The sequence below is a fragment of the Nanorana parkeri genome, unplaced genomic scaffold (assembly GCF_000935625.1).
Source record: "Nanorana parkeri isolate BGI_ZX_2015 unplaced genomic scaffold, ASM93562v1 scaffold1905, whole genome shotgun sequence".
In the NCBI taxonomy this organism is placed as follows: domain Eukaryota; kingdom Metazoa; phylum Chordata; class Amphibia; order Anura; family Dicroglossidae; genus Nanorana; species Nanorana parkeri.
Genome location: NW_017308173.1, coordinates 2,449 through 28,731, shown reverse-complemented (window position 1 = coordinate 28,731; position 26,283 = coordinate 2,449). Strand labels below are relative to the sequence as shown.

Sequence of the window (26,283 nt, the reverse complement as noted above, 5' to 3'; positions counted from 1 at the left end):
TAACTGCATGGAAAAAAAGTGGAAACTAGACACTCCCATGCAGCTGTGCAGCAGGAGATCACTTCTAATAGTGATCTATTGCGACCCCTATAGCAGAGATCTACTTCTGAAGAGAGAGGCTAGGCAGAGCTGCAACAGCTCTTCCCGAGCCTCTATACTGAAAGGAAGTGCCATGACGTCACTACAGTCCTCATCTAAAACACTTTGGGGGGAATTTATCAAAACTGGAGCAGACAAAATCTGGAGTAGTTGCCCATAGCAACCAATTAGCTTCTCGCTTTAGTTTGTTTAATAAGGAATTGAAAATAAAAGAGTGAAGCTGATTGGTTGCAATGCACAGCTGCTCCAGATTTGATAACTTCCCCTCTATGTGAAGCAGTCTGTAGCAGAAACAGAAGCCAGGGGAGTTGATTGCCTTAACACCTACTGTCCCTGTGCCATTTTAAAACAGCACCTGGGACTCAAGTGGTCAGTCAGTAGACTATACATTTCCAAACCCAAACTTAAAGTGGAACTTAAGTTAGAGTTATTTTTTTATTTGGTAAAAGGAGACTTTGTATGTCTCATCTGTAAAAAAAAAAAAAAATGCTTTCTTTTTCTAGCAATTTTATTTTAACGTGCATTGGCTATGGAGCATGTGCAATGCAGTGTAAAATAAATATCTGGATACAATCTCTCTAAAGTGGAAATCTTAAGACAGTTGTCCCCATTAGAAAATCTCCCCTCAATTCCCGTTACAGCAACTCATAACGTTTGATTCCTCGCCCTTACTTTCAGCCAACTTCAGCCAAAACCTTTTATTTTGTTTTGGATATAGTTAGGAAGAGTTAGTTATAATCCCCCGATCCTCCGAACCAACTTGTTCTTAGACCAGTCCCTGGAGTCTCTCTCCCCTTTGCTTCAGCAATCTAAGGTCCTGTAAATCATCACATTCTATACACATAGTGTATTGGACATGACATACCATCGCTGCAGCAAAGACAGGAGGGAGCCCTGTCACACCCAGCTGGCTCTGAGGATCAGGCGAGTATAACTTTGTGATTTTCTACCCTAGGCAAAAACGAGCACTTACTAAGGGTTAATAACATTCTAACCCAGGAGCTACTTTTTAAATATCCTGATCAGCAGGTTATCCTGGAGATCACTGGTAAGAAACGTTCAATGTAGATATTCCTACCATCAAATTATACAATATATGAATCTGTTGGCTTGAAACGAGGAAACTAGAATTTTTATTAAACAAAATGTTGAACAATAGCATTTTCCTTAGAATAGGACATGTGCTAATCTGATTTCCAGCTAAAAATGGCATCAGAATAATTTCCACATTATTTCCTAATAAACAGAAAACTCAGCTTCTGCTCTCTTTTCATATTATTACTGATATCATCTTGATTTTTATGGCATTTAAAGCTGTAAACACTAAAGTTCAATCAGAGTTCCCTGTTCCAGATTACTGAAGCTTTCAGCATTAAAGTAATCATGTTTGAAGCTAAAAGCGATGACTGATGATTATGATGATAGCCGATAACAGATTTATTTTAACAAACTCAGTTTTAATATTTGAGAGTAGATACGGTAGGATCTTAAAGTGAACTCGCATTGAAATGTTAGTTTAAGCTCAAATGAACTTTCAGTTCAAATTCGCTAAATACATGTAAGGTGCATCAAAACCAAACATGTGCAAAGTCTTAGTTTGTTTTCTTCAGAAAGCAGACACAGCGTAAGAAGAAAAGTATGCCTCCTGCCAGCATGCTGCAGAGAAGGACATTGGACTCTGTGTGGAATCACTAGTCTCTCTGCAGAGGTCCGACACCAGTTACAGCTCTCCAATGAACAGGGTGTGCAAGCTTTGCTGATTGCAGAGTTATAGGTTCGACTCAGTGGGGGGCATGGTGGATCTCTGCAGAAAGACCACTGCTTCTAGGCAGAGAACAAGTCCTTCTATAGAACATGCTGGCAGGACACAGACTTTCCTATTCAGGCTGTGTCTGGGCTTTGTACATAGTTGTTGTGATGCACCTGAAATGCATGTAGCCGACTTAACCAATCCAGCCTTATACCCCTTACGGACAAGAGTAGTTCTTACATTTCCACTATGGGTCCGTTTGTTCGGCAATAACTTTGTCATCACTTAAAACATGGTCCAAAAGGTGGAATGTTGTTTTTTTATGTTACCCCATATTTAGGTTGCAACACCCTCAAATTAACCCTGCACTTGCCTGAATCGTGGGGTTCTTCCCCTCACAGGAGTCTGAATTCTTTTGAATTCAGCTCAGCTGTGTGTGGCTCCAGCCACCTAGCTGTGTCATTCATTTACAGATTAATTTACATGACTACGGCTGAGGAACTCAAAGATCAACATGGAGAAAAAGGTGCAGTGGCATCACCACACTTGTAGTGTTCAGTCCCAGTGGCGTAACAATCGCCATAGCGACCCAGGCGGCCGCTATGGAGCCCGGGCACAGGGGTGCCCGGCCAGGGCATCCCTCTGATGCCGTGTGGGCCGCCTGGGTCGCTAATGGCCTGTAAGAGTGCTGGCTGTCACTGACACAGCTCAGCAGCGGCGTTTCCCCTCACAGCCAGCAGCTACGGCAGAAGAGGCCAGCGTTCGCAGTGAAGGAGGTGGGGCCCGCCTAAGAACGACCCCGCCTCCTCTTACATCACTGGCCAGCGACCTAAGAGCAGGTGGGGCCAGTGATGTAAGAGGCGGGGCCCCTCAATAGAAGAGGCGGGGCCCGGGGACTGAAGAGGAGGCGGGGGCCCCGGCGACCATGGAGGCGGACAGTGCTGACAGGTAAGAGGTGTGCAGCCCATTTGAGACCCTGCAGAGCTCACTATAGAGAGTCTATGGTAGGCTCTGCAGGGTCACTCTCAGATGGGCTGTTTGGTATATCAGGTGGGCTCTGCAAGTGGCATAACTAGCATTCACGGGGCCCCATACAAAATTTTGCTATGGGGCCCTGCGATTTCTAGTTACGCCCCTGCTCAGTCCCATAACTGAAGTTTTGTAACGGAGTGCGGACCTGGGGCTGCAGGAATTGTGTCCTGTTTACGAACTTTAATATTACACTAAAATTATGTTTCTGGAATAAAACATGGCAAAGTTAGTTGCAAAATAATTTTTTTTAATGTTTTGCTTTTTTTATGCTACAAAGAAAAAAAAACAAAAACAAAACAAATGAAAGTGAAAACAAAAAGGTGAGAAAAGAAGGAAGGGTTAATAGGGGCTGATTAGGGTTAAATAGGGGCTAATATGTAATTAAAAGAAATTCTTTTTTTTCCCCCAAATAAGTCTTTATTAAAAGGTATTTAGGAGAAGTTTGTAAGTATTCAGGAAAAGACACTCTGGCAGAAGATCATCATGGTTGTAACAGCACAGGCAATAGTACACAAATGCATTCAAATACTATTATACAAAATATAAGGCAAAGGCAAAAATCTATTTACACCTGTATACAGATTGTACGTCACACAGAGGAGGATACGTAAATTACATTCACTAAGTGAGCCATGGGGTAGAAGCATTGGTGAATCTTCTCTTGAAAGCAAATTATATCAAACAGAAATAAAAGAAGAGAAAGAAGTAGAACACTATGCGATTTGGGATTTCTGCGGCAGGAACCTACGGATTTCTGCTGCAGGGATCCCAAATCTCCTGTTTCGATGTGGCCGCTGTCTGCTGTTCAAGTTAATGACTGGGTGACAGTGGCAGTATCTGTAAGCGACAGTCCACATGTAATCGTATGTGATACAATTACATGTGGTTTGGAATACTCCACTATCCCTGGACACATCTATCCTACATACACTGACAGTGATCTATTCCAAACCACATGTAATTGTATCGCATACGATTACATGCAGACTGCCGCTTACAGATGCGGCCACTGTCACCCGGTCATTAACTTGAATGGGTGACAGTGTTCACATCTAAATGGGGAATTTGGGATTCCAGTCGCAGGAACCCATAGGTTCCTGATGCAGGAATCCCAAATCGCATAGAATGAATGGGGCCTAAGAGAGAAAGAAGTGGAAGATGGGAAGAGGGAAAGAAGCAAAATAAGTGAGAAATACATTTTATTTAAAAATACAAACATTTTTCATTTTTGTAAGGTCTCTTTAACTGATGACATATGTTGATCAAAGGTTACACCTTTGAACTACACATGACTGAAATAGTAAATACAATGTAACAATAGATTGCTCCGCTGTATTACTCAATGACACTTGCCAGTGTCACTTTACATAGGAACAGCTGAATTTTGACAGACACTTTTTCTATGTACAGTTATACATACTGTAGCAAATTCTGCCTGTCATTTTGACAGCTGGTAATTGCTGGTAAGAGCAGCAGGGAAGTGGTGGCTAGGAGGAGTACCTGAATGTTTGAGATACGTCCTAGAAACTTTGTTGAAGTTTTTAAGGAAGCATTTCCTACCATAATATCCTCAAGTGGTTAAACTGAAAGTTCAGTTGGGCAATGAAGCATTGTTAAAACTACTGTTAAGATTTATTCATAAACAGTAATAGAAAGGGTTAATCTTTCCCTGCTCTCTTCAAAAGTGGCCATGCAACCAACCAGAGGTTATCTATTTTAGTATGCAGTCTCCAAACTGTTATGCATCCCTCTGGAAGGTGTCCAACGACCGGCATATTTGAGCATCTTTGGGTCTATATTTGAAAGTTGAGGACCGTAATCAACTACTTTGTCTCAAAGGGTTTGTTTTTTTTGTCATTTAGCTATAGCATAAGCATTGAAATAAAAATCACTGAAAAGTCATCTATTGAATTAACTGGTTATTTTAGGATCTTATGAACACAGTCCAGTTCAGAAATATTTAAACCAAATGAATCTGTAAGAAACATATAAACAATGGCTCTAAGAGATCGATCTGAGTCAGAGGGAGAGTGCTCCTGTACCTTTTGCTTCTGGAACATTCAATAGGGTTCTCTTAGATTCTCTTTATATGTGGTAGAGGAGGCCTTGTTTAAATTTATTATAGCTGTGAAGCGAGGTACTACAACTGCTTTGACATACTGGATAGACAGAAGAGATGGGGTGGTAAGCCTTACTCAAAGGCGCCCCGACCAGGGGACCAACTCCCCCCCCCCTGTACCCCTACGTCTCTCGTATGTAGTGTGATTGTCTTAATGTATGCTCACTGTATTGTATGTATGTTTTTTGTTATATTCTGAAAACCTTCAATAAACATTTTAATATGGGAAAAAAAAGAAGAGCTGGGGTGGTAACCTAGGTTGACATCAGACATTAAACTGTAATTCTATAATAAATCCTATGGCAACTCTGTTACTGCAACACACATTGGTGCACATTATGTGTCTTAGCGCAGTGAGATGCCATTAATTTTGAATGGCACCATTTTGCATGTCACCCTATCATATTAATCTAATGCACCTCCGATACGCATGCATTGCAGCACACTACAACGTACATGATACCATGCATTGTCGTGTGCTACGTCAGCAAAAAAATGGTATTCGTCAAATTTTTGGTTTGTTCTGGTGTGCTGGCAGCCCATTCATCTAAATGGGCTGCCTTAACATGTCTGTTAACATGTGAAATAAAAACATGCTTCAATGCATGCACAGGTCTAAATGGGCCCTTAAAGAACTGCTGAAGTGGGGTGAATGGATTGCTGAGAGGAGTCTGCACAGATGCTTCTTGCAGGAAATCAGTTAAAGAATAACTGCACCTTTTGACTTATGTTTTCATATGGCCGCCTCCTACCCCACAATAAAAGTCACATAAAATATATATATATAATTCTGTATGTGATACCTATGCCTGTGACCTGCCATGTCCTTTGCCAAGTCTTATAATATATTACATGTGGTCACCTATGCCTTATGGAGGTGCAGGGCACATGAGCATCCTCTGAATTGACAGTGGGGTGAAGGGAGCCTGCATACCCTGTATACTCTTTATTATGTATGTACTGTGAGAAGGAGGGAGCCATACTGGCAGATGATATAAAATATTTAATTTTAATAAGATTTACATTTTTTATACGATGCAGTATTATGCATAATTCCACACATTCATTTATCATTCCTTTTAAGCAAACACTGGCACAAAATGAATGGCCAGAACAATGTCATAACATTTTCACAGGTTCAGCACCAGGAGGGTTATTTATTTTAATCTAATTTTAGCATTTTTTTTTACAGCTAATCTGCTTACTCTATGCCATTCTAGCTCTGCACAAGTATGTCAAATAAGTTGTGAATTCCTTCTTGGTGGACAGGAAAAGGGGTCCTTCAAACCCTTATCCATTTACCTGCATGCACTCGATACTCTTGTTTTAAAATTAGGGCTGGTAATGATTAAAATTTTCCTGTTCGATTAATCGAATTTTTTTTAATCGATTAATCGACTAATTTCGATTAATTATAACGCACATACAGAGGGGGGTCTCACCAGAGCTTTGAGGGGGCCTCACCAGGGTAGCAGGGCTCTGTGGGGTCTAACTAGCCTTGTTAGAACAACAAGAGGGCGCAAAACTAGGTCAGCTGACTGCCTGGACCGAACATATCAGGGAAGGTGACAGGAACAATAAATATATATGTATAATGTACATGTGGGTCTGGGAACCAGATGTGAACCGGCCTGTGAGGAGGATCAGGATGTCCAGAATGTATGTTGAATGGCGGCAGCCTCAGGCACTATATCAGCCGCCATTCAACATACATTCTGGACATCCTGATCCTGATTCTTCCGCACCCCTAAATAAAAGCTATACAAAACTTCCAAAGCAGACACGTCATTTGGGAAAGAGATACCCATAAAAGTGCCAGACATGTATGGCAAGTGCATATTAACATATAAACTAGTGTACGTTAGGTAGGTATGAGCCATCTGTGTAGGCCATTTAAATCAGCAACCATATATTCAGAACCAAAAGAGAAAGATAGTGAAGAATAAAGAAAAGTAAATGTGTTTTGGGTTTAGTTGCACTTTTCATTGACTGTAACACAAATAGTTTTGTTTCTACCTGTTAAATTAGATTTATCTCTCACCTATTCCCAATATTAGTTGGACAGAAGCCTTGAAGCATTCTAAAAAGTAATTGTTCAGTTCAATAAGAGTTCATGATTGAGTACATCATATCCCCTGGTCCTCTTTGAATCCCAGGTGCTCTACAGCCAAAAGCCCCCGAAGTAATTATAGGTTAACTGTTGTAGTATGACTGGCCTAAGACAACTTATTGAAATTGGAATATTACCTGTTCATGGTATCAAATCGAGGCGGGTCTCTGTATCAGGTGGCTGCTGCTGGGTCCTCGCAGCTGAGGCCCCTGTGCTGCCCCAGTATTTGCCTGGTAGTTCCGCCACTGCAGGTAACGAAGGGAAGAGGGGAGTCCGGTGACGTCATGGACATCGACGTCAACGGACTCCTCCCTCCTTCCCTTCGTTACCCATCACGGACAACTACATCACCCGACTCCTCCCCCCTTCCCTTCGTTAGCCGACAGAGCCACTCGGGGAGGGGGGGAGGAGTCCGGTGACGTCGATGTCCGTGACGTCACCGGATCTCCGACGGAAGCCGGCGAAGAGGTGAGTACTTTGATCGATCAAAATAATTTTGATCAAAGAAATTAACGATTAATCGACGGATTAATCGTCAATTTCCGCACCCCTATTTAAAATATTTAAATTCCTGAGTTAAATAACAAAAGGTCCTGGGTTTTCTGCTTCTCTATGTGCCTCGCATTCCTGGACCCCTATCAGAATAAAGGCGCATGGTGAACTAGCTCCCTTCAGTTTCCTTCCCCGGGCACGAGGTGCCTGGGATAATTAGCAGCAGAATAGTTTTAAGGGCAATGGCACACTAGAGATGCCGATAACAAATGTGGGATATTCATTCTACCCTAGTGACCACTGTCAACTGGCAGAAAATGAAGAGGGAAAAGATAGGAAGACTTCCAATAGGAACAGCTCAGAGGGCGTTTGTTTGAATTTAGAGAGTTTCTTGTCACTTCCAGCTGTATCTCTTGGACATGAAGTGAAGGGAAATCCTCCGACTGGGACACAGCAAAAATAAAAAAGATCCAACAGGTGTTTAACCATTCCAATTTTTTTACTAAAAATAAAAAACATTTTGCTTTATATACTTCTAATATTAGAAACAACCCCTTACTCTGGATATATTATGCCCTCAAACTCACCATATACCTGTTTATAATCTCAATAATTTTGGGACCCAAACAAAAGCACTGTCATTGAGATAATATATCGGTAGAATCCTCCAAAAGGCATCATCTTGACTTGGAATGAAAACATAACTTCATTAACAAATGCTAACTCTGCAAAGTGCAATTGATTATATCTACAATCTGAATATAGCAAGTTCTACATCCTCCAGTTTTCCTTTATAGGTATTACACTGTGTACACAATGTATCAATTTGCCAAAACTTAATCTCCATTATTTTCAGCCAAGATTCCTTTTTCAGAAATAATGGTTGGTTGTGGTCAATGTATTTCAATTCTCTTTTATTTTAACCAATGTACATTAGGATGCACTTAAGCCCAATAAATATGATCACCCATTATTGATCTTCCCATTTGTAAAGTGCCTCAGTAACATCTGCACATCCTCTTATGTGAGAGCCTGAAAGGTGTGGCTTTGAGGAGCTAGCGCTGACAATATTGTTTAGCGCTGACCCACCGGCAATTACTGCCACACAGAAATTGGAGGCCAGGTTATACACGTAAAATAAACTCAATGGTGATGTAGTGATTGACCTACAGTAGAGCAGCAGACAAATATGGCTACACTGGGCTGTCCACATTGTATCAAATAACTAAACAAGAAATATCTGTATTCCTTCTCTTCTCTCTGCTACTTGTCTAACATCTACAGGGGCGACCACAATTCTTCGTTCCGAGATCTACTTTTCAAATGACAAGCTCAATGAGATCTACCAACGAAAAAAAAACCTTGCATTCAGGTGCCACTGAGGAGCTTTTGGGATGAGCCCAAGTCTGGCTTTTCCAAGTTAAACTTGGCCAACCAGTTCTCTGAAATGAGGAGCAGATTTAGCACTCTGAACGACTGAACCACTTCCGTTTTATTACCAGACGGGGGCGATTGTTCAAATAACAGTATATTCAGATTCAGTGAGGGTCGAAACTAACCTTGTTTTGGTGCATGTGAATTCTTTAAGAAGACCCGGAATTGGAAACTCCAATTTACCATTCCAGGTAAGTCAGACATGACTTACATTGTGGTAGTCCAAGCCACTGTGCTAATTACTCTTTCAAATGTTTCGACTTTGTTGATGGAGATTTTATACACTATTAGAGGACACATGAGTCTTGAAAGTATGCCAACCTGAAAGCACCACAGCTTGAGTTTTCCTGGCAATAAAATCTTGTTGATGTGATCTATACGCATGATGGGTGGGGGGGATTTATCAAAACTGGAGCAGACAAAATCTAGAGCAGTTACCTATGGCAACCAATCAGCTTTTCTCTTCAGTTTGCTCAGTTAAGATTTGAAAATGAAAGACAGAAGCCGATTGGTTGACGTGCACAGCTGCTCCAGATTTTGTCTGCTCCAGTTTTGATAAATTCCCCTCATGACATATAAAAGTTTACAGCTGGTCACTCGTCAAATACTTAGCCTCACATTTGACTACCTTAATACCAGCATGTCTCTACATTTCCAAACAATTGTAGCAAAAAACGACCTTGGAGTATCTACTTTAAAAAAAAAAGACATAATTTTGAGGGCGTTTGTTATAAAACATATCAAATAAAAATGCCAGGCCAGTACAAAGTTAGAAAATACTTTTTTTTATTTTGTTTTGCCTTTTGTCTTTATAAGGTAATAAATAAAAAACAGTGGTTATTAAATACCACCTAAAGAAAATTCTTTACAACATTAATTTGGGTACAGTTTTGCATGACCTAATAATTCTCAGTCAAATTATCACAGCACTGAAAAATTACATCTAAAGCAAAATGTTTCTCAACTTCTCAAAGTGAAGTAACCCCTAGAGAGGAGAAATTTTAGTCTAGCATAAGTATAGGGAATTTAGTTAAAAGGTTATTGAACCCTCGGCGGTTTTTGCATATATCTACTGCTAGCAAGCAGTAGATATATGCAAAAACATAAAAAAACAAAAAACAACCTTTTAAAAAGGCTTTAAACCTACCTGTGTCTTCACGTACACACCTTTCCGAACATCTGAAGTCTCGGGCGGCCGCAAAGGATCTTTGGGTGGGCGTATGCGCACTTCAGATGTTCGGCCGGGAGACGAGGAGAAACACAATGTAAGTATATGGAGCAGCGTGCACCTGCACCAACTCCATGGGACATGAGAGAAGAGGAGGACAGAGGCGTCAGCGCTGGAACGGAGACCTGCACCAGCGCTGGAGGGACAGCTGGAAAACACAGTAAAGAAGATGATTGAATCAAGAGGCATCATTTAAAGTAAGTCCCTACAGCAGGATTGGGAAGGGGGAAAACATTTTCTGACTTTGTCACATTAATAACTGATGCAGTTAAATGTAAGTTATTAGAATTACAATCCAGTTGTTAAAAGAATATGACTGTTTTATGACACCTTAAAACGGACCTTTTAGCCAAATTTTACATGAATTCCCTTTTTTTTCCTCCTCTCTCCTTCAACTACCTCAACTGAAATCTGTTATCAAATTATTGTTTTACATTTAATGAGCAAGACTTTTACTTTCTTATTCTTCAACTGGGCGAAACATAGCCCTTCTTCCTAGGACAAACGTCACACATCTCAGAAGGCTGCAGGGCTGTAGGTGCTGAAATCCTTGGTGATTTTGCAACTCCAAGGCGGACAGCTGCCACATCTAAGGTCTATGACACAGGAGTGTAGAGAGTGGACAGAACAATGGGATCAGGAATTGTGTTAAACTACTGGGCCACTAAATAAGTCTATTTGGCTTTTTAGATAAATGTTGATTATATAAATGTTGAAGTTTAAAAAGAAGTGTTTTTACAAGTCGCTTTACAACACTGACAGTCACATAAGTAGAGTCATGTTGCACAAATGTATCTACATGAATATCATTTTTTGTCACATCAGCCACATATAAATATAATCTTGCAACACCAACGCCACTTACACGTGAATATATTGTATAATGTATTATGCGCCAGCACTAGATATGTGTAAATTATCTCTTTGTACCAGCAATATTTTTCTACTGCCTGCAGCGACATCTTTACCACCCAACACACAACACGCCTCTCTTGCAACCAGAACCAATAATCACGGTGATTATGTTCATCAAATCATTCTTCATACAGGCACCATTTAGGCAGAGCTAAAAAAGCTCCAGAAAGCCAATCCTGGATCCACAGTACTGATTAGCGTGTAGGTGCTGCTGGATCTACAGTAGGGTGTATTTCCCTGGGTTGTTTAATGTGTAAGAATTGTGGCTGGGAAGCGAGATCTTTTTAAGGCCATTTGACTCATGGAAGGACAGCTCCGTAGGGCCCTTCAAAAAGGCAGCATAAGCAAGTAAAGATGGAGAGCCAGAAATAATGTGAAAAGGCATATCTTTGGGAACAATTAATTTATTGGTAGCAAAGGAGTGCAGTCTCTTCTACAGTATACACGAGTAAAATAAATACCAGTACCTGTTAGGTCTTTTAGGGGATTTTATTAACTAGTGGGAGGTCAAACTTTGATGCAAGAGGATTAAGCTTTCGACTAACAGGAGTTAAAAAGGGAAAGAGCAGTGGAGTTTGACTGCCAACAGGGTAAAGGAGTTTTGACGTAGTGAGCGTCTTTGAGATCATGAAGGTTGTGGTTTTGCATTTAGGTAGCCAATGTATTTTTAAGATAACGGCCAGCTTTTGGGAGTCTTTTTTTCTTCTTCCTGATGACAGAAAACACATTTCCTGGCTGACTTGCATCCAGAGCCGGTGTGCTTCTCATCCATCCTGCTTTAAAACCCCTAGCCAGACCTAAGCAGCCAGCAGTTTTAGACATAGCCAGAAAATGGTTCCTACAGCACAACACAGTCCAAACCAAAGTGATTGTTTCACTAAAAAGGCCACATGTATTGAACCATTCAACTAAATATGCAATTTCACCCTCAACTCCGGGAGAGCGGCACTGTCAGGCATCAAACATTAGTGCCAAGTGCTCTTTTTACCGTGTACAATGCTTAAAAGTGCCTTCCAATTCCTAGAATGGCCTTTCTGGCTTCAGACATCTGCCAGACTTTGCCTACTATGCTCACATGCCTGAATCTGTCTAGGCCTCATAAGTGTGTCAAAGCAACCAAGCTTGATGCTGTGTACCCAGTTTCTGGTTCAGCACACACGTTTATGAGAAATTATGACATCTGAGATAAAGTTAGGGCGATACTTGCTGTCTTACAACATTCAGCAAATCATGGACAAAAATAGCTGGTAACAAAAGAAAATAGGATGCAGTATAACTTTTTCATTTGACTGGAGTGCCGGCGCTCCGAAATTACAGCTAGGCACTTTTTGGCTAGAACATTGTTTAAACAAATTCAGTTTCTTCTCACTGACGCTGAGATTCACCACATTTCTTGCCCAGTAGTGCATGCAGGATACCAGGCCCACTCATATAAAGATCTTCCAGCAAACTGAGAAGCGTATTATTACCCTCTATGGAGGAGGCCACAGTTCATAAGTGATGTTCCACTGCTGTTAATAATTGGCCAATCTATGGTCATCTTTAGACAGTGTTCATATTTTTATATTGATAAGGAGGAGAGTGGTCAAACACCCCCAATGCTGGCTTATCTCAGGGGAAAACAATTAAAGACCTTTCTTAGTTATCTAATGCAGCCTACAGTTATTTTTCTAATATTGGCTGGCAATGGGGGTCTGTATAAATTGGATCGATTGAGAAGGGATTATTTAATATGGGCCAATTCTAAACGGTCATCACAAAACTATGTAAAAAGTCAAGCTGGGACAGATAAAAAAAAAAAAGAGTAATGGAAGTGCTAAACTACTTACTGTTCCTGGAGAAAGTGCTGCTCTGGGTTCTTTTCAGTGCAGGCCACTGAAGGTTTAGGTACTTGATTTATGCTAAAATGGAGGACTGGCCGCTCCTCCACTTAAAGTGCATTTCCACTTTCGCTGCCAAATTAGAATAACACCTATTTTACATTTAGTACATGTTACCATTCACATAGCATAAGCACAAAAATTACAAATTCTTTTTGCAGTGTAAATTGCTTTCAAATTGGGTTAGGGTTTCTTGGCTTCTTAAGGGATAAAGATTCTACTTACTTCTCTTTTACACTTTAGCACACACATACTACCTGGAACAGTGCAGATGTGTAAACAGTGCTTTTGATCCAAAACAAAAACATCAAATTAAAACCATAGAGTAACATGTTCAGGATATCCGATTGTTTACCCTTTTAGTAAATTTCAGGATTGTTTTCTCTATTTGCCTTTTGCTTGTTTCAAAAACGAGGAAGGAGATGACAATTGCTGCTTTTAGCTGGAATTCCCAGTGCTGAGGTTAAATGGATGTTTCCCTAGAGCCCAACATTGCCCATACGGTTACCATGGTAACATCAGACACCAGAGATTAAGAAAAGAACAGTAAAAATATGCATATAAAACGAACGAGAGGCTTATGAAAAGATGTGATCATTAAGAATGGTCAATTATAACCAAGGCTGGCCTCGTGTAGCACCCTGTGTAGAAATTTAGTACCACCTCTACCACCTTCTCTTTGTAACCACTACTATAGAAGATGACAAGAAAAATGGTTGTGTGTATGGACTTCTTAATTCCCATATTTCAATTACAGTTTTATATCTAAAACAAGAATAATACTATGTTGTCATAGCAATGCAAAGGTACCACGGTCACTGAATCCTGGCTGCATGATGTATATGAGAAAAACAGGAGTGCCAGTCTTCGAGGAGCATCTGTTCCCTGCTGCTTCTTATCCTCTTATAAAAGTCAACACATTGCCCTGAAAGACTGTTAAAGTGCTGTTTATCTATAGACATTTTTTAGTTTGGCAACTAGGCAATGGTTAATTTTTAATTAATTTTTTTTGCTTTTTCTATCTCACTGTGGAAATTTCCACTTACTTCCTTGTCCCAAAACACAACAGGAAAGGAGAGAGTGAATATCTCCAAAGTGGGGGTGATTTGGTGAACAAGTTGTATAAAAAGTGCATACAAACGTAAGGCCATCAGCTTGTCTATTCTCTCTGACAGGGTACCTAGATCAGAAGACTGAACAGAATGACAAATCCTCTGGCAAGTAAAAGAGCTTATATACAATTCAGCTGTAGCTTTAAAAAGGGAATATTAAACATATACTGCTTGGGCAGCTGGATCCAAGTGGAGTTTTGAAGTTGTCTATATGCAGTGTTAGGAGAGCCACTGAATTGCAGAGTAAGAAAGAGAAGAAGACAAGATAAAACATTACTATATGATATCTAGCATCCAGGCACTCCCTCTGGTCACATTCTTCTTTTTTATATGTGAATGGATGAGAAAAAAATCTGTTTACGGGGGAAGAGTATCTACATTTTTTTCTGCAGTGTTAGGCCCCTTTGAGACAGGTGGTCCGATCAGGTCATGTCAGTTTTTCAAGTGGACCCGATCAGATGCCCAATGTAAGTGTATGGGCAGCCGGATCTAAAGGGATGTGCACAGATCCCCGCCTGATCGGAGCAGTACTGATCGGATGCCACAGCTGTGAAAAACTGAAATGACTGGACCCCATGACTTTCTATGGGGAATTGGATGTTAATTGACTTGTGATGTTTTAGATCAGATTACCTCTGATCTGGCACGATCATGTAGTGTGAAACGGAACACTGTTCTTTTTATTTTTCTGGACCTGGCTGGAGCCGAGAGCAACCAGATGTAGACGGGCACCTGTCCGTTTAGTTCTGGTTGCCCATAGACTAACATTGGGCATCCGATCGGGTTTACGCGAAAAATTGACAAGTGGACCTGATCGGAGCACCTGTCTGAAAGGGGTCGATCAGTGTTTGCCAGACCTGATCGTGCCGGATCAAGGGTAATCTGATGTAAACGGGCACATGTCTATTTACATCTGATTCCCCATGGACCTTCATGGGGTCCGGTCATTTCGGTTTTTCCCTCCATCACAAGATGGAGGAAAAAAATGGAATGATATGGACATCACAGCAGTGACATATGTGACATCTGATCCGTACCGCTGCGATGAGGAGGGGACCCAAGCACCGAATTCCACCGATTGAACAGTGTGAAAGGGGCCTTATAGTTTCAGCATCAGTATCATTCTCCTAGATTATCATTCCTGGTGGTAACTCAACAGGAAGCTGTTCACCTTGCCTACATCAACCAGCACACAACCGAGTTGACTTTTCTCACCCAGCCTTCTATATGATTAATATGACAAATGTAGAATAAAGCAATTTTTCTTTTTCTCTGTAGAATAGCCTTAATTGTTTGCAAGAGTTTACCTGTACACTAAAAAATGGCTGAGATGTATAGGAAATGTTTGCTATATATTGGCACTTCTTCAGAAGCAAGTACTATATAATGATAGCAAACTAATCCAAGCACTATATGGGAAATCTTTTGATATCTTAAAAGCTAATATTTGCTTGGCCTTCAGGTGATCTCCAAGCACTTCTACTAGGGCTCCAGCAACTAATCGACATAATTGATTATAATCGAGTATTGAAAAAGTTGTCAACTTTTTCAATAATCGATTAATCGGCTTCCGATCAGTTGGCCCTGTTCACGACTCCACACACGCTGCGCGCCGCACCTCCTCCCCAACTCACGCTCACCGCTGCCAGACCCGCATCCACGCTGCACCTCCTTTCCGCCTCACACTCACCACCCGCCCACATCGACGATCGGCATAGGGACGCGGGGAGATGTAGTAAGGCGGAGGAGGTGTGGGGGGATGACAGCCGCGGATAGACAGGTATTGCTGGGATTTGCAGTCCTCTATAGCCGGTGCCATTCTGCATTGATTGCTGTATAATTTTAAACTTTCCATTTCACACCACACTTTTTTTTTTACTTCCACCGCTCCAAAGCTGGCTCCTGTGATGGACTACAATTTTCAATACAAACTAGTAGTCCATCACTGGAGCCATTTTTTAGAATTTAATTTATTGTTTCTCTGATTAACCGAACTTAATAATCGGCTAACTAATCGATTTTGAAAATAATCGTTAGCTGCAGCTCTAACTTCTACATAACCCAACCTTTCCTGTACTGCTCATCTTTGACATGGCATAGTGATAAAATAATTCCTTCCTACTAACAAAGTTGGAATAAAATGAAGCCTGTTCACATAAGACTTTTAGGTTGCTCCCAGAAGCAATGGACGTTCATATCAGTTAACAGGAAACTGCACAATCTCTGTGCAGATTAAATGTGATATAAACAGGAGTGCTAATTTCAGCTTAATAAGAAGGTTTATGTACTGGGCAGACACCGTCTGGCATTATTTTACAGGAACAATAGCATTTGGCTAGGAAAATTATTTTCAGTCACTGGACTTGGCCCCGTGAGCCAAGGAGTGTCTGCAGAGGCCACTTAGTTTCCACATACTAATGTTGGACATAGATGACTCAAATTTTGGCTGGTCACCCCTGAATCAGTCAACATTCAAGCTGTGGGTGGCCTTGAAAGCACTACCCGGCTCTACAAAAGTCAGTTTGAAAATCATCTGAACCAGGTAAATTATTGGCTGCATCCAATCAGAGCGGTCATTGTTTGGCAGCACAACTGTATTCAGGCAGCTGTGGGTGCTGTGGCTGCTGAATACAATAGATGCAATGGAGATTCATCTATCCACCCTGTTTAACAAGGATAGGGGAAACTTATGGTTTTCTCTCATACAGTCTGCGGGTTAAAACAAGAGAAAAATCGAACCATGTATGGCTATCTTAACAATCATCTACCAATCCTTGTATAACCTGGCTGATCAGATGATGATAATCTAAAGTTTCTGAATAGCTTTATCAAGAGGTTTCCTACATTACAAATTGCTTACACTTTCTAAAACAACTGTTCATGAACAAAGGGACATGCTCATCAATTCCCAAAGATGGGAAAACTGCCCAAACTTGCCAATTTTTGCTGTTACAATAACAGTCTACAGACAGTGTAATTGTAGTTATTATCTCAGTAGCTTTCATCCCCAAGTCTTGATGGTTTGTCCTTCTTTATTTTCTTTTCCACAGTACAATAAAACAATAGGTAGATAATATAACTAATTAGCTGCTGCTGTTGTGCATAGATCAATGTCAGATTCCTCGATTAAACAATGCAAGAATTTTTACAATGTGAATCTGATTGCTGTACAAGTCTCTAACACAGAGACACAAGTGGAATGGTGATTCGATAAACTGCAGAAAGACGTAATGCTAGCATTTTACCTATGTGACCATATGCACCTAAACACACCTATTCTTTCCCTGTCTTGAATACACCTCAATAATAATGATTAGCAACTTGATTAACATAATTTATTGCTGCATACATCATTTAAACTTTTCCTTTAAAAGAGATTAGCACCCATTGGATAGATGTTTTCCAACATCCAATTGCTATTCATGCTCCCATGATCTTCTTGTTCTTATGTTTATATCCACTTTGTGACAATAGAAGCAATCTCCCCATTTTAAAGCCTCAAAATGTACAACTTAAATGGTATGATTATTGAATGGTGGAGAAAAAAAACCCCAAACTTTACTTGTTATTGTCTGTTGGACTTTAGCTCACTGGTTTCACAATTTTGGAACCCCTTTGTAAAGACAAGCATGACGAACTCTTAGGAAATAACTCTTACATTCTTAAACTGGTTGAGGTCCACAAATGAATGATAGGGCCGTGTGTGTGTAAAAACACCATTATGAGTTGGCTTAGTGAAGGCATAATACTGCCTTATGAAGATCCATAGGCAACCATTCAAACAGGAGTCCCAATGATGATTGTTCAATATTAAAACCCCACAGCAATAATCACCAGTCCAACCATAGAGCACCAACATTAAAATAAGATAAAAACAGAGAATAGGTCTGTTCATTCAGCCATATGATTAGAGAAATCACATCCTTTGTGCATCCACATTTTGAAAAAATCTTAATATATTAATTACAACAATGAGCACACTTGGAAATAAATATCAGTAAGGTGACAGTTTGTAATGGTCCTGCCACAAGATGGGTTTAATCTAATGACAGTAGGTAGACTTCTTAGGTGGACAGCTGTGTGCTTGTTCCAGGGTCTCATGGCATCTCAGCAAGGTGGATACTATGGGGAGAAGATGTGACGATCCCTGCAACAACACTGATGGGCACAGATGGTCAGTTGTGCTACACAGTAACAACACAAAGAAATGCTAAGAAATGTAAAGCCATGAGGCACATAACGGAAATGGGCATCTCGAGGTCATTTAAAAGGACAGACAGTGATTGGGTTAGGAGGATAACAAAATAAAAAGGATTGGAATTAATAATAGTAAATACTATTGGTCTTATTTGATGAATCAATAAACAAGGCAATGTTGATGTGCAAGATGCAGCAAATTATTTTGGCCAGATCGGTTGGTGGTCCACCTACGGTTGAGGCATATACTCCTGCCAAATCATTTTTCAGGGGGACTAGTAATGGGCCAGGTAGAATTTATTGCCGAATCGTTGTTTGTTGCCTGATATAACACCAGCATCAGTGACGTCTGACTGTGCTACCCCTACCCCCTCCACAGACTAAGCAATCACACATCACAGAGTGCAATTGTTACTGGAACAATCATTTGGAGGAAAGAACACTTGACTGCCAAGTTCTATAGTTAGCTCAAATTAAATGTAAACCCTAAAACGTGTGAACTTCTCTTATCCCCTCCATTTTGTTCGGTTCAATATACCACTGAAAATGTTTTGTTGTAGATGTTATAATCCCTGTTGATCCTCCTGCAAATCTAGTGGGCTGATAACTTGAGTGAGTGTTGTCACGCTAGAAGAGGAAACGTGTCGCTAGTGGGATTACCAAGTGAAAATAATGGGAAAAAGGGTCTAAAAACGAATGCAGCCACTACACATAAGGATTGGTAAGCTGCAGTATATTTAAATTTTAGATAACCTTAAAGACAGATGCTTTACCATTGCAGCACCACCTCACTGTGGCATTCTCCGGTCCTTAGAACTGCAAATCTCCACTTTAACACTGGACAAACACGGCCACTTTGAGCCAGCTTTCCCTTACAAAAATGACAGAACATATTAATGATATCTACTACCAACAGTTTCTATCAAAACTGTGAAACAACTGAAACTATAAATTGCCGTACACTTAATACAAGGTTGTCCAGGTGAAAATTATATTTTCAGGAACAAACGCAATTTTCTTGAAGAGGATCATTTTCAAGCACTCCTGCCTTCTGCATTTACTCTCCTTTATTGTATATTTTGTTTATGTAATAACAGTATCACAACTCTGATAGGCTGATGCATCTCCTGCCTGAAAATACATTTATACTGTAAATAGTTCAAGGATACAAGTTGTGACACTGGAAAAACCAGTAAATACATAAATGTGTTTTACAGTTACAATAGGCCATAAATCACAGTCGCATATATTGTATATACTGGAAAATGATTAAACACTTGGATTCAAGCTTGGTTGACCAAATGATTTCCTGTATGTATAAAGCTAATTATGTAAATGACAAAGAATAAAAAAAAAGTCTTGCTATCTTTACAAACAATGCATTAGGAAGCGACTCATGCTATATTGACACCGTCCAAATGCCATTCTGCCAGGATGTCTATACCACGATGATTCAACAAGCCTCTCAGCTTTGCCACAGGGACTGTAAATAGAAGGACTGACAGGCAAAGTGCTCACCTCCATGCCAACGCTTCCAGCCAAGAAATTTGAGAACAGAAGCGCAAGTTGGCAAGTAGCGCCTGAACGGAGGCACTGCTTACGTAGGAGACAGTACTCTACCATCTGCACAGCAAGCTTGCAATAATCTCTCTTACTTTACAACACACACTAATATATATTTTCAGTTGGATATCTGTTTAGTATTATTACTCATCTCACAGACTCATACTATTCACTTTCAAGTAAAATTCAGCCCAAAAATGTGTACAAGTCTTCCTCTAGCCACTAATATCTCATCAAAGTTTTTACAAAAGCCTTATGTTTCTAGTGACACAATTCAATGGCAAATATGGTGATAATAAATGATAAACAGGTACCAAAATGACTGCTTGCAACCAAAACAAAATGGAAAAAAGTTTCTCAAAATGATTATTTTTTTATGGTGTAAGATACATTCTTCTGAAAACCTTATTCAATGACTTCATGAAAGCTTTCAGTTGCTCGTTGGGGAGGATGTCTATCTGCCAGTGTAGGTGGTGCTTACAAACAAGAAATAATGAATAATTGTTTTTCTAGAAGAATAACACAAAGCAATAACAAACTATATTATTACCCATACAATAATTTAGAAATCCGGAATATACTGAATGTAGTCAAAAAACTAAACAAGTCCTCTAAATGGCTACCCAAATGCAAAATTGTTGGCAGTGGCAGTCTTCAGGTAACAAAACTGCATAGGGTATCAAAGATCTGGATTAGGACCCAGCAGGTGTTCATCTGACAAAGTGACTGGTGACTATCATGGTAGACAGATTAAATCATAGCAAGGGACTACGAATATTTACTTGAGTACATAGGGCCAAATAAATCAAAACTCACAATAATTTCTGGCTGAAGGTTTGGGGGAGGGGGTCTATCCATAGCCCTGATTGTTCAGCCGATCTGCTCTAATTAGAGAAATTCCACAAAAGTCGCACTCCACGGGAGTTCCACCGCTATAACATCTTTAATGGATGAATCCAACAGTACAGAACAGTACTGTCAAATCCCCCACACACTGATCATCAGCCTCTCAGTGTTTCACCTGTTAGGCGTAATCATTCTCTATGGCCTAAACTTGCAGGATTCTTAAATAAATGACACATGGTGAAATGTGCATGTAAGGCTGGGCACACACCTTACAACCATCGACTTTTGTCTTGCGATGTCTTACAACCAAGACTTTTGTCTTGCGATGGTTGTAAGGTACTTAAAAAAACGTACGATCTGTCTATCTTGCATAGGCAGATCGTACTTGCGATGATCGCAAGCCACGATGATCACGATGCGATGATCGCAAGCAAGCCCGCCTGGCTTCCGATGACCGAAATGCCGAACGGGCAGTGTGCGCTTGCGCACACCGGCCCGTCCGGCTTTTATCTTGCGAACATGCTACACACCCGCCGAACATCGTACGATGCTCGGCGGGTTTTGCAACATGTTCGTAAGTTTAAAGTCGTGCGACCTTACAGTAGTAGAGGTCGCACGGCTTCCACACACCTTACAATAATCGTACGATCGCCGGATTTCCAGCGATTATCGTACGATTATCGTAAGGTTGTGGGGACCTTAATGCCGAGGTGTACTCAAAAAATGTTTTGCCTCGACTTTCCCTTAGGGTCTGATCGCTTGGGGGATGATTAGTGCAGATTTCTGACTCTGCACAGGACATCAGAGCAGTGAGTATATTTATGTTTACTGTTTTGCAACATTGTTTTTATCTGCCAAAGGCAATCATCAGCACTAGTTTGTAGGATTATTATTGACAGCACCATTGTGTAAATGTATCTACAGGCAACATAGTTATAACGGTATTAGTATTAACAGGACTATTTAAAATTATACTAGTGCTTGTTTCAGCTGCAAGTGAGAGCAAGCACCAGCTGCTCTGTTTTTTTAAGAGCATTCGGGCAGAAGAGAAAATACCCCGAGAACCAGGGGTATCCCTTGCGTATCTGCTAGCCGGGTTGGGGGGGGGGCACTAAAGTCCTGTTAACAGGACTATTTAAAATTATACTAGTGCTTGTTTCAGCTGCAAGTGAGAGCAAGCACCAGCTGCTCTGTTTTTTTAAGAGCATTCGGGCAGAAGAGAAAATACCCCGAGAACCAGGGGTATCCCTTGCGTATCTGCTAGCCGGGTTGGGGGGGGGGGCACTAAAGTCCTGCCCAGCTCACTGACGTCACTGGTTGCCAGGAGCTGGGTTTGATGCTGGTAGAGAATTCGGCTCAGTTTCTGGCAACCAGTGATATCACTGGTTGCCAAGAGCTGGGTGGGACGCCGGCCAGACCATCGCACTCAGCTCCTGGCAACCAGTGAGCTGAGCTGGAAATGTGTATGGCCCTTTAGGTCCCCACACACCTTACGATAATCGTACGATAATCGCGGGAAATCCCGCAATCGTACGATTATCGTAAGGTGTGTGGAAGCCGTGCAACCTCTTCTACTGTAAGGTCGCACAACTTTAAACTTACGAACATGTTTGACAACCCGCCGAGCATCGTCCGATGTTCGGCGGATGTGTAGCATGTTCGTAAGATAAAAGCCGGACGGGCCGATGTGCGCAAGCGCACACTGCCCGTTCGGCATTGCGGTTATCGGAAGCCCGCCCCTCAGGGGGCGTGGCTTGCGATCGCAAGTACGATCTGCCTATGCAAGAAAAGCAGATCGTACGTTTTTTTAAGTACCTTACAACCATCGCAAGACTAAAAACTTGCGATGGTTGTAAGGTGTGTGCCCAGCCTTACACATCTCTCCACCCGGCTATTAGCAACCTGGGACTCTCTGTAGAAATCAGGTATCCATGTTCCATTTTATTGCATCATAATTACAAATTTGGACCTTTATTCTGTACACATGCAAGACCTTGCATAATGCAAGTTTATGTGGATGTTCATTGAGATCTTACTGTCCAGTCAAGATGTTGGCTTGCATTTATCATCTACTACTTATGTTGATATACAATAATTCAATGACAATCAAACCTTTACTTGTCCCTGGACAGCGACTCAGAAAATATTGAATGCAGAGAGTAAGCATAAAAGCCAAGCTGGCTACTAGCATTTGCAGAGGGAGGTCATTAATGATAGAGCCACATTTTACTTAGGAAAATGTTACTTTAAAGCACTTTGTACCACTAGCAGAGCATCTATTATTAAAAGCCACAGTCACTTTGGAAGAGGGTGGTGTTCTTGCCCCACTTCCTCAAGTGGGCATAATAGAATATAGACGCTCCTAGCTAAGAAGCCTGCTTGCTCTGACCTGAAAATATGGAAGTCAAGAATGTGTACATGGTAGTATTACAGCTTTATTTAGTGCTTCTACCTCCAGCATCCAGTCTGATGTTATCAACTAAGATGGCAGCCACCAAGCATAAACCTTGCAGAGGAGAACCGATGCATAACATGGCACAGGTTTATTTACTATTTTGAGGTTTTATGCGCATCTGGTATGATGAAATCGGAATTATTAGAATGGTATAGATGCGCTATGACAACTGGAATATATATTCAGAAACAAGCTTCTATCAAAGAAAAAAAACTGTTATTCATGTGATCCTTTTTCATCTCTGAGCACACGTTATAGAGTTAAAACATTAGGTAATGAGTATGCCCACTCCTTCCCCATATATCACAGCTGAGTATATCTGAACCAAGAAGAAAACAAGCTCTCAAGACTCAATAAGGGGCTATTCACACTTGTCCATTAACATGCAGTGCAATGGATTAAAACAGTGCATGGAAATGTACTCATTTGTCCCTGTGTGGCCAGTTCACTTCGGAGTTGACATTTTATGCATTGCAGTTTGATAGGTTTTTAAAAATAAACTATATGAGCCTATTCACACCTCTGTGTGTGCATTAGTACAAAGACAGCAACACAGAAGCAAATGTCATAATGGACCCTAAAGAGCATTTCCTCTTCTGCTGTATATCAGCATGATGTAATGACATATTTATCAGGGTATCGGTCAGGCCTGGACCTTCATATTAGCAGATCTTCCACTGCATGTAAAGGAGGTAAAAGCAATAGCTGGCCCTAGTTTTAAACCAATATTCCCCTTCTCCATTGGACCAGTTACCGAAAGGCAGTAGTGATGCTCCTGTGGCACAGAGTCTAATACTGGCAGAGATCATTTTTAATGTTTTTATAAAAGGCCAAGATACAAAGGATAGATATAACATATTGTTATACTCTAATGTTAAACCAGCTTCATTAAACACCTCCATAGGAGCTTCTCTAAACGTAAGACGATAGATACAAAGAACCATACATTCCCATACTGCCTGTGTATTCATAAATGCTACAATTTGATTTGGATTAATTAACTGACCTAAACCACAAACTTCTTTCCTATATACAATCCAAAGCAGCAGGCACTGATACACATAACAGCATGAAACAAAACACAAGGTCATTAGTGATATCAGACTTGTGTTTTTCTTCTTTTGTCCATTGTCATCAGTCACAATGATTCGTTCGCTCTATCAATGGTAGTATGGCTGTATTGTGTGTTTAGCCCTGGTAGGATTGCTGGGTGCTTCTATTTATAGACCGTACTTGGAGCATTTACATATGTATACAGTGTAAATGAGTGCCAAGCAATTCCCCACATGAGGTATCCTCGATATCCACTGGATTTAGTTTTTTTGCTTTTTTAATAGACACTATAAAGAGAAAAGGAAGTTCATACATACAATAGCTGTTAGATACAAATTGAATACTTGACAATACCAACCAACCCAAAAAAATTTGTGAGAAAATGTATAGCTGGAATGTGATTGGTTGTTATGGGCAGCAATTTTTCTCCAGACACGACAGCTGAAAACTCATTGGTTGCCACAGGTAATGACTCTGATTTTCATATTGTACAGACAGACATATAGATAGACACAAAGGGTGTGAAACCTATACCAAGTTTAGATTGGTAACTAGATTTCTATGCTCCACTTTCTGAGCTTTCCGAGAATTTTCCAACCTGCTCCTTTGATCAGTTGATCGAGGGATGCTGGTCGGAAGGGTGCCGACAGCAGCACCCACTGTGCAAATTGTGGCCGCTTCATCAGGAAGCAGCGCTCCATTTGTACCGTGTATACCAGACTCGAGGCTCCAGTTTTAGTAATCAGCCCCCCAGACAGATAAAAGGAACTGAACATAGTTTTCTCCTATTGCAATGGATACCATTGAAGTCTCGTTATTTATTTCCTAACAGATGACATGACTAAACCCGGTTACAACTCATGGTTATCCATCAGATGTGATTAACCACAGCTACAATCCTAGTCATTTAGCAAGCAGCTAGACATAGCTTAGATTCTGCAATCGAACGATGAAGTGAGCTGTGTTGGACTCTGTTATCAGAAGTCCACTGGAGCCGATAACTGTGCCAGTTCTGGGCCTGCGTCCTGGCATGTACACTAATTCTGCACATACACTAATCTCCAGCGAAGCATGTGATCGTTCTGCTTCACTCTGGAGATTTCACACAATGCCAACAGTTTCTCCGCGCTGCAGTGATGTCATTATTTTTCTCCAGGTTACTAGCATCTACAGCACAAACAACAAGTCCAGGTCCCGCCGGGCAAACACAGTGTACCTTTGCATCATCTCACCTATCCGCGTTGTGTCACCTATGCCACCTCGCACTGTCACCAAAAGCTAGCACCAATCTTAATTAGGATAATAAAGACAAAGAAAGCAGCAGTTTTCCCTGCTGCAAATAACATTTCATGTCTGTGCTGGGCAAATACAGGCAGTGCAAAGCGATGTGAACAAAGAGCCTTTGTTTATGTTAGGAGATGCTCCAGGAATCCCCGGGGACCTACAGTGGGAACGCTGAACACGACTGCTTTCAATTAATATACACTTCAGTATAAATAATGTGCAGGTCTACTGTGCACATTGTTAAAACAATACATACCTGTATTATCTGGGAGTCATGTGACCAATGTATCCATCGACACAACTTTAAAATGCAAGTACAATTGGTCTATATGTACTACTACAACATAATCAAAACAAACATATTACATCTAACGATAAAATAGCAAGCACCATTGCAGAACTCATCAGTCCTTTTTGCAGATAAACAACATTCAACGTTCTAGTAATAACAGGCCAATCATTACAGTAAGTAGCAGCATTAGAGTGTTATCCTCCTTGTATACAACTGACAGCGGTTAAATAATAAATCAGAGAGATTTCTCTGCTGACAAAGCATTCCCCTACCTGAAGCTTCATTTTCCAGCATGAATGCATCAGTGTATCCTTATTAGAGCTTCCTCCTCTTGCATGACTCCAGTAATCCAGACTAAAAGGATGAGGACTGAGCACATCTGCTGTCTGCCCTACATTTTCCTGTACAGGGAGAAGGGGGGG

General features: G+C 40.8%; 1 protein-coding gene across 1 annotated transcript in view; it reads right to left on the bottom strand.

The window, feature by feature from the left end:
- The window catches only part of LOC108800086, a 65,782-nt gene that overhangs the window by 39,324 nt on the left and 175 nt on the right, over positions 1-26,283 (bottom strand). Inside the window, exon 2 of the mRNA XM_018572029.1 lies at positions 26,134-26,283. This exon is cut by the window's right edge and continues 1 nt beyond it. Within this exon, the coding sequence (XP_018427531.1) occupies positions 26,134-26,163 (30 nt within the window). The 5' untranslated portion in view covers positions 26,164-26,283. The remainder of the gene's footprint in view (positions 1-26,133) is intronic.